The sequence below is a fragment of the Crassostrea angulata genome, chromosome 5, assembly GCF_025612915.1.
Source record: "Crassostrea angulata isolate pt1a10 chromosome 5, ASM2561291v2, whole genome shotgun sequence".
Taxonomy (NCBI): domain Eukaryota; kingdom Metazoa; phylum Mollusca; class Bivalvia; order Ostreida; family Ostreidae; genus Magallana; species Magallana angulata.
This window is the reverse complement of record NC_069115.1, coordinates 10,756,231-10,766,168: the sequence shown is the minus strand read 5'-3', so window position 1 is coordinate 10,766,168 and position 9,938 is coordinate 10,756,231. Positions and strand designations below refer to the sequence as shown.

General features: G+C 32.8%; 1 protein-coding gene across 2 annotated transcripts; it reads right to left on the bottom strand.

Annotated features, from left to right (window-relative positions):
- Positions 1-277: 277 nt before the first annotated feature.
- LOC128184995 (serine-rich adhesin for platelets-like) lies at positions 278-9,937 on the bottom strand. 2 transcript variants are annotated; one of them, XM_052854664.1, is made up of 7 exons: positions 9,874-9,937; positions 9,024-9,195; positions 8,713-8,814; positions 6,790-6,938; positions 6,226-6,527; positions 5,205-5,345; positions 278-4,507 (listed from the first exon to the last, which is right to left on the bottom strand). In XM_052854664.1, the coding sequence occupies exons 2-7, from the start codon at positions 9,162-9,164 to the stop codon at positions 2,658-2,660; spliced, it is 2,685 nt and encodes an 894-aa protein (XP_052710624.1). In that variant the 5' UTR covers positions 9,165-9,195; positions 9,874-9,937; the 3' UTR covers positions 278-2,657. The 2 variants fall into 2 exon arrangements, with proteins under 2 accessions (XP_052710624.1, XP_052710625.1); XM_052854665.1 differs by lacking the exon at positions 9,874-9,937 and adding an exon at positions 9,387-9,817.
- Between the last annotated feature and the right edge of the window lies 1 nt (position 9,938).

Below are 9,938 nucleotides of genomic sequence, written 5' to 3'. Positions count from 1 at the left end.
TATCAATGAATGATGAAACCAAGTAATCAGTTAAAGGCCAATTTTTGTGAATTGTAAATTTATATAAGGTGCCTAAAGGTGTTTATAGGATGCAATATCATATTGTGCTGCACACAGTATAAAGACGACTTCATAGTTTGCTGGTAATCTTTATTTAAGTACATATAAAATCCATGAAAATTAAGCCCCAACAAATTATATTGACTCCACATGCAGTATGAAATGCATCCCTTGTTACTTAAAATCATTCATTACTACAGGAATATATTACTGTGGAATCATTAAAATTCATGGGAGCAAATTTTCGTGGATTGCTTGAATTTTACATGTTCATGGGGACGTAATTTTGTGTATTATTTTATACCTACAAAAGAATTATAAGTTTATAACACTAATTTATTAATTCGTGGATGATTTTAATTCGTGGATAAGAAATACCCACAAATTCCACGAAAATTTAGACCACGATCTCTAACGGTTCCACAGTATGTATATTGCTTAACATAATAAAATATCAACTACTCAAAATACCAATAAATGTAATTTTATTTAGAATTTTATCAATAACAAAATAAAGTAATGGATAACAAATAATGCAGAGAAAAACAATGGAATGAAAATCTGCATCTCCACGGGAAATTCAGGTTGAGGGACCATCATTTATTGACCCAAATTTCCTGTGGAACTACAGCTATGAAGCTATGGAATCATTTAAGATATATGTTATATCATGGGCATTCAACCCAAACTAAACCAAAAACTCAAACAACAAAACTTGACAATGTGTACATGTTATTTGTAACTAGGCATGAAAAAATATTAAATAAATGTTATTGGGCACCAAATAAAAATTCTTATGTAGGTAGCTGTCTTAATTATTTTCAACAAGAAAATTTAATTAAAATAATTCTTTAGGTAGTACCAACTGTAGAATAAAACCATTATCAGCATTATTGGTGATACATCTTTCTTGTCATGCATTTTTAAAACCTCATGTACATTTTAAAAGAACGCAATGAAACCAAATGCTCCTTTTTTATACAATATAAATGAAACATGCATTACAGTTCATGTATATCCATGCATACTCATAAAATGCCCCAGTAAGAAATAAGTACGGTATATACAATACACTATCACTTAATGTACAAACTCACTTTTTATCATGGCTGTAATAACTATTATGATATATAATAATATAATTATCCCCCTCTGTGGATTTCAAAAGAAATTTCAATACGATTGGGGAAAAATCGTTTAAAATCAATAAAAATCAAAAATCAAAACTTCATGAATGTTACAAAGATATCTTTTACAATACAGGAAATATTTTTCTATATCTAGTAAAATAAACAAAATAGAAAAGAATTTTAAAAATGCATGCACATACATTTTACAGGCATATAAGGACCAGGAAATACATATAGCTACCAGTTAGTTCATCGTACAATATTATGAGAACCGATATATATCTTTTCATGCATACTAAAAGTTAATGATATTTTCTTTAGTTCTGATCGATATTTGATGTAAACCTTTTTCAGACGCTCCAATACAACTTAATTTTTAAATGTACAAAATCTGTTCCCTACTAGATATGTTCATATTATACATGTAATTTAATCATATTGACATAAATTATCATTCTAGAAGACTTCATGTCTTGTATACAATTCATCTATAACTTCACTGGTTAGATGAGACAGACCAAATACCCGGAAATGTTAAATGAAAAAATTGAACAATTAATTGAACAAGAAAATCTGTAAAACAAGCAAAACAAGTAATTACTGAAAATGATTTTTTTCTTCACAAATAAAATATTTCTGTCTCGATCATGATGATAAATGTAAAAAAAATGGACATAATAAATTGGCAATAAAACATGTGTAACTTACAATGAATTTACATACATGTTTACAATGTACATGTATACACACAACTTTATTACCGGTACATTGGCATGGGAAACTGAACACAGATTAAGTGGCATTGTTTCTTCATTTACAAAACATGTTTCCTACATGTATCACCCCAAATTCATCATCACAGTTAAATTACAACATGAATATTGATTCATGTTTATCAAATCCTACAAAATATCTATTTGAAAAAAAATATTCTCATTAAAATTAAATTGAGTGGGAATATATAAATATATATTAAAAACTTAAGGCAGAATTAAAACCTTTTGCCGCCCCCCTCCAACAAAAAAAAAATTGAAAATTTTAACACAATTTCTGCCCACAGTTATCGAAGTAAGTGAGGTGAAAAAATACAGAAAAATCAAGCTGATTAAAAAAATTAATGAATTTGAATCGTAAATAAAACTTACTATTTTAAAATTCTTGAAACTCACAAAGAAAACTATTTTTTATGATGCAACATTTTATAAAATTAAAGCATAACAAATGAAAATTCAACTAAAATTTTTAAATTCAAAATTCAAAAAACTTTATTCTGAGCGATAATCAAGTATGAAATGAAATAAAATATCTTAATTATATCTTTCCCATCCTCTGGATAGAATGCCTATACTGGTAATCAATTCAGAAAAAAAAATTTGTCTATCTCTACTAGCACAAAACTTTCATAAAAAATTGCATGTCATTTCAAGCAAACAAAATCACTTTCTTAATAATCACCTGTACACTATATCACTCGTCGTCACTGTCGATGATGATAATGGCGTCGGTCTCAGTCTGATTACCAAGCCCCGCCCACTGTCTTTCCTCTTTCACCTGAACATTTGGAACAGTGGGGTTCTCTCCCCTAACATCCAAATCAAGACGTAGATTTCCTGCCCCTGAGTGGTTCCCCTGCTTCGAACTACCACTGCTTGTTCCATTGTTACTGTCGGGTATTTGAGGATTTACTCGCAGATTTAATTGATCAACATTTGGCTTGATGTCCATATTTCTTTCTCTAACAGAACCCTTCCTTCCTTCCCCTATTGTTAGAACTTGATTAGAATTGGAGAAAATGATTTTACAGTCCAGGGAATCACTGGTGAGGCTAGTTAACTGGTTAATCAATGACCTTAAAGTCTCCTGAGTGTTTGTAGTTGTGGAGGAAGAACTGGATGTGGCCCCTGTTGGTTTGTCACTCTGAGTGGAGCCAGTAGCAATATCATTATACTTCACATTTTGTACATCTGTGGAATCTGGGGATGGCCCTTTTTCTTGCCCCCTAACTCCCTTGCCCTGCGTCTGTCTAGCAGAACGGCTCCCACTCTCAGCATTTTTCCACTGGACAACCGAGGGTGAATCCTGACTGCTATCCCCTTTGTTCCTGCTTGGTTCGACAACTCCCGAACTTTTGTCCATTCCAGCCTCTTTCAGAGAATTTTCCATTCCATCTATCTCCCTCTCATTCACCTCAATATCTGGCAATAGTAGTTCTTCCTCCTCAAGAACTACATGTACCACTTTCTTACTCGCTGTGGTATTGTTTACTTCACTTGCACCTTTTCTCACATTTCCAGTTTCAGCCTCATCACTTTTCTTCTCAGAGTTTCCCTGTCCTTCATTCAGATTCTGTATTTTGTCATCTGTCTCCATTTCCTTCTGATCAAGAAGCCGTTCCTCTTGGTCTGTTAGAGATTTAACATCTGTGATCTGTATTCCTAACATATCATCTTGTGGAGATTGGGAACTGGATGCAGACTCCACATTTTCCAGATTTTTAGAGGATAAATCCATGGATCCACAAACTTTATGCATTTCATGTTGCTTTTCTTTTTTTGGTGAAGACAAGGACTTTACAACACTGTCAGATAGTCTTTGAATGTCAATTCTTGGCAATCGGACGGTAGGGGATTTCACAACAGGAGGATTATCTTCTGCATCATCCTCTGAAGAGTTCACGTCAGAATACAATATATATTTCTCACTTTTACAAGTTGAGTTTGATTGTGAGATCGTTCTTGGAGATTTTCTTTTGGCATTTCTCCCTGCACTTGAACACACTTTTGTTTTTGGACCAGTTTGTTGAGGTTCCAAGGACCTTGAGGCTATCATCCCACCATCCTGTGCAAGGCTAGAAGAGGTCGAGGAAGAATCACTCTCCGATTCACTATCACTACCACTCTGGAAGCTTTGATTTCTGTTGAATAAGATTTTTTTTCCTGAAGAAAAAGTCCTCCCTTTGAACAAGACACTAAAACCTCTTGAAGACCCAGACTGCTCTTTAAAACTCCCAGAAAACCTAGATTTTTGTGCGTAATTTCCAGATTTTTGGACGTAATTTTTCATGGCCGCCGAATATGGAGTGTAGGAAGTTGTTCTTTTCTTCAGCAAACTTTGTGTTTTCCCATCAGTCTTAGAAGTTTTCTGATTTGGTCGAATAAACGGCATGAATTTGGGTTTGCTCCTCAAACGCTTGTCGGGAATAATGGCACTTTCCTCCAACCCATACAGAATCATCTTGGAAGCATTGCTCGAATTTTTCTTTACTTCTTTCTTTTTCTCAACTTTTTTCTCTGTTTTCTTCTTGGCCTTTTGTTTTTCTAGAAACAAAATTGAATATTAAATAGCTTCACAGGAAAAACCTGTTTATGTACAATATAAAGCAATATTTATTTATTAATTCAGTCTTTGAATAATTCATTTACACTCAGTCAGTTAAAAGGCTACAATGATATACAATCATACATATTTCACTTTCTAATCATATTTTTACTACCGTACCATTTCGATTTAGATATAAGTCAGTTTGTTAAAAAACTTCAGGAAAATGAATTACTGTAAAAGTGGTTATATACGCTTGTGGTTAATCATGATTTTTTTTTATTTAGACAAACAATACCTGTGGGTATAAATACGCGGATGCATGATTTACAACACTAAAGTTTTGATTTATTTTACCATACACAAGCTTTAAGGTGTATTTATACAGGTTTTAAGCTTACTGCACTATTAGTTTAAATTTACCCCCTCATGTAAATAACCACATTAAACTTACAGTATGCTTCATTTAATTCAGCACATCAGTCATGATTTGAGTTGCTTATTTTTACATTTTAATTTTTCATAATTTAAAATGTTCACAATCCTCAACTGTGACATTTCTAGTGCTCAACTGAAATTCAGACGTGAGTTATCGAGCTACAAACTACATACAACAAGTCTAGAGCAAAAAATGTAAAAATCAAATTTTCTACTATAAATAGTGACTATGCCTCCCCCTATAACATGTATCCATACCTCGTTTACGTGGTAACTGGGGATTTTCAAAGGAATTCATGTCCAATTTTTTCATCCACATAAACAAGTTGACATATAATGGTCGCTTTAAGGAAACTCGAGAGAGAATGTTCCTAATAGCAGACTTGGCATAACCTAGTTCTAAAGAAAGAACACAAAAATTACTCATCAGAGTGGCAAAGACCGCAGTTTGTAAAAAATATCTAATAACCTTCGATACAAAAATATTCATTCAAAAGAATTATAAGTACACTGTGTGTATATTCATATAAATGCATGCACCTATTCTGAGATATAATATACTGTAAACGTACTACATTTGGCTGTGTATTCTATTTAGCGCTTTTGACTGAATGTGGCTTCCGCCAAATCAAGCCCATCGCTAAATGCCATGTATAAATGTATAAGAATAGTCACATTCAGAAATACGCTAATTCAAATCCACGCCAACTTGTTCAAAAAGTAAATTCCACCAAGTATCTTGCATGCCAAATATAATATGTTTACAGTATATCAGCTTGCTATTAAATAGTGTTTCTCCTTTTAGGCTTCAGGGATAAAGAATCTGCCAATCCGTATTCTGCATTTATTTAAAAAATGACATATGCACTAGAGAGCTGGAAAATTCTCAATCAATTTTTAAGGAAACATCCAACCCAAATTCAAACAAAAAATTGTTAACACCAGGAATCTGTCTCCTGCAAAATTGTTACGCCATTTTTTGCCCTGCTAGACTTTCATTTTTTTAAACTTGAAAATTCTTGTTGTAAACATTAAGTTTACCACTGGAAAATTGTGAAATACACTTGTTGCAAAAAAAATTGCTTTAGTATCAGTCTGCTTTGCTAAGGAATGTGCTTTGTTGTTTGAGAAAAGTTAGCGAATTCAAAAGTAAAAATAACTTCAGAATAGAAATTTATAAGCTTTATCAATTTGTTGCTTCTGGGACCTAACTCATGATGAACCAATACGACTTAGAATACAGGTACCTATGTCAAAATACAAGATACAAAATGTATACCTGTAATTTTATCGGTCCCTGAGACCTGGGACGCTTCACCAGAGAGAATGGACTGAACCTTGGTGTTGTCCTTCAGAATCTCCGCGATTTTCCACTGTTTTTTCGGCAGCCATTTTCCCTCTGCGTCCCTGAAGTGATGGTGCGGAAGCTTTTTCAAAATTTCTGCCCGTGACACCGCAGGTTTACTGCTCGACTCAGCAGATTTACTGCTCGACACCACAGGCTTACTGCTCTCTGCTTTAGATTTCAGAGCCTGTATATTTGTTGATCTGTTATCCAAAGGCTTGGATTCCTTTTCGAATCTGCAAAAAACACATTTAAATCAAAAGCTTTTTATTTTATTCATTTATTTTAAACAATCAGAGGAAATTTAATTTTGGAATTTTTTTATTTTGATTTGAAGGTGAGTTGATTTGTGTATCTAGGTACACTTAATTAAGTAATTTTAACTTCAGCTGGTACATTTCTCTTTTCAAAATGAAGAGCAAATCAGAAAAAAATCAAACTAAAAATATTCAACAGGGGTTAGATGTTTATTGTTAAAGGGAGGTAACTCTTCTATACCTGTCAGAGAGAATTTTGTACACTGGTTTAATGGCAGCTATAGCTTTGGCAATATTCTCTGGTTCTCCACGCGTCAGGTGAAAAAGCAAGGGAAAGAACTGTTGTTTGATGGAGCGAACTTCCTTAACACCTTCATACGTCACCTGAACCTGTCAAAACAAATAAAACTAGAGATGTTTGTCAAACATTTATGCATCCCTTCCTTAGACCTCTTTGAAGAAAACAAGTGTAAAGTGTAAAAAATTGGAATTTTTTTAAGTCCAAGGGGCATAAATCTGTCAAAATTTGTTCAAACACGCTACAAATCAAACTTGACTTAGATATTCTTGTGATAAATAAATCCAATTTTCATTTCAGTATATACAACCTCTGCGAGGAAAATGAGTGGAAACTACAAATAAAATCCAAGGAACCTAAATCTGTCTAAAAATTGTTTGATTGTACCCCAAATCAAACTTGATGTAGATATTTTTATCTGTATGCCAAATTTCATTTCAGTATGTGCACTCTGCTAAAAAATGAATGGAAACCATTGGTGGACCAACAGACAGACAGCATCAAAACATCAAAGCAATATGCCCTCCCTTCTTCTTTGAAGGGGGGCATAAAAACTGAGTTGGAAAAAATGTTTGTGGAGTAGAAAGTAAAAGCAAGCAATGTTATTAAAAATAATACTAAAGCTACTAATTTTTAAAAATCAACAGAGTTAAGCTGAATAGTTCTTATCAAAGCATTTTATATTTCAGAGAAACTGATATTTAAAAACATCTTGGTTCATTAGGCTTCGCAATTTCACAAAACACTGATCAAGGCACAGTAAAAACGAAGGCACATCTATAAATTATATTCCTTGCTTCATTCAAATCTATTCATTGACAAACAGTTCACATTTATATGTATTTCTTGGTAAAGTCTCAGAGTCTTTTTATTATGTTGATTGCGAGAAAAAACCACACTGTTTTTTATTGCATTTGATGTTACTGTCACATTATAATAAAATTTTCACCATTATGAGCTGACAGCAACGATTGTTTAGGATCTAAAATCTTATCAATTTTATCAACTTTAAGGTCATTGATTCTGTCTGTTCAATATGCTTACATGTAAAACTTTCTAGATCATATTTAAAAATAGCAGAATAGATTAGACACCAATAGATTTTTTTCATATTTTATAAAAAAAAAAAAAAGAAAGGGTGCATTGATCATTTAAAAAAAAAAATTACTGTCTGATAATGAATGCAAACCAATATAAGTAAAACAAACTGGTGTGTAAAAATAATGTTTATGTGTATGAATTATGTAAGTGATACTTCTGTTCATTTACAATAGCAATGTTAGTCATACCTGAACAAGTAATCAGAGTGTGAAAAGTTTTCTTTTTAAAATAAACAGCTACATCAAAATACTGGACAAAAAATTACGGAATAAAATTAGTTTTCTCACTCAATAGTGTACAAACAATTTATAACTGTATGTAGAAACACCAATACTTCTTTCCTGTTTCCCTTCAAGTTATTTTTCTAAAAATTTTGTGTGGATATAACTTAATCCTCTTATCCTAATAACATGATTAACAGCTTAAAGTGTTGTTACTACATGTAGATATATCACTTATCCTTAAGCTATCCTTTTTAAGATGGTTCATCAAATATTTACAGGTAAGCAAAGATATACACAAACTTCCTGATTTATTTATACATGTAGTACTTAATCAAGTACTTAAAAAATCTCTTTCAAATGCTGATACATACAGAAAATTAAAAAAAAAACAAAAAACAAAACCCAAATACACCATTTGTGCATCATATGTGCAACGTTTTCTGATAAGAGAAATTGCACTTTTATTAAAACAAACTGCTCATTCCTACACTCACCGAAAATTCTAAATACAAGTACATTATGATGACTTTTTCGGACTTACTTCTAAAGAGGCATCGAGTGGCCATGTAGTGCCATGGTGGAAATTCTGGTCCGGGATGAAGTCGTCGGACTCATCAGAATCACTGACCTCGATGGGCTCCTCCTAACAATTCAAATACAAGATATCATCACATAAAGATATATATTATAGTATTTAAAAATTATTTGAAGTAAAATAGAACCTAGAACTTTATCTTGCAGTCTAGTGCTGTCTGATAAACAAAACATCCTTCAATAATTTTTAATTCAAAATGAAATTATAGTCACCCAGTTTAAAAGAACCATGTATTAGAGGGAACAATATAATCATACCTGATTGAGTTTCTTCCTCTTGGGGGTATCAGGAGATGGGTCCCGATCTTTTCTCTTTTGTGACCGGGTATTTTTGGTGGGTGTGCTTCTGGAATGGCCCTGCTGTCTTGATCGAGCCACTGTTGTCTTCGTGCGGGCCATTTACATGAAGTGAGTGACATTAATCCATGAACTACAAAAAAATCTCATTAAGATCGATTGCAGCTTGAAATTAGTATCTAATGAGTTACATGTACATGATTTAAGTACATTATCTTAACTCTAAATAATACAACTTTTTCATCTAAAAAAGCATCTGTTGTGTACATCAATTTCATTGAAATAGAAACTCCTTTTCACCAGAGATATAATTAAACCTCTCACCTTAAAAATTTGAAATACAAATAAATGAGTTTGTCTAATATAATAGTGACCCACTTATCACTGTTTGAAATCTGAACAAGTTCTCTTCCCTTCCACAGGTGAATGATTTTTTTTCTATCAGCTGGCATTTAAAGCCCATAGCGAAAGATTCCCTCTCTATATCATGTATATAGACAAGGGTTTTCCAGAATGGGTTCTATGCACAATACGTGAAACGAATCGGATAGAGATCAAAGGGGGTGAGGTTTTATCAACAACAAAGCTAAAAACTACACCTTCTCCAACATGACCAAGGCAAGAACAAAAAAATACATTTCTTGTTTTAACGTTACGTATTGTGCATAAGAGTGTGAAGATCTACAGCCATTCGCTATTTTACTGGCAGTCATGAGAAACGATTCTCATTCGATAGAGATATATTAAATAATATAGAAATCTGTCATAAAGTGTAACAGCTACAGACAATATGTCAAACTTCTTTTTTTACCTTTTCGAATTCAGCACCTCAAAAGTGAAAGTACACATGCGTCCTGGTCATACAAACGTTTATCG

What these genes read in the sequence shown, in the direction of transcription:
- LOC128184995 (XM_052854664.1), bottom strand. Translation starts at nt 9,164, where the DNA reads ATGGCCCGCACGAAGACAACAGTGGCTCGATCAAGACAGCAGGGCCAT. An exon ending in AGAGGAAGAAACTCAATCAG is followed by an intron (nt 8,815 to 9,023) that starts GTATGATTATAT and finishes TTGAATTGTTAG; the next exon opens with GAGGAGCCCATCGAGGTCAG. An exon ending in CACTCGATGCCTCTTTAGAA is followed by an intron (nt 6,939 to 8,712) that starts GTAAGTCCGAAA and finishes TTGTTTTGACAG; the next exon opens with GTTCAGGTGACGTATGAAGG.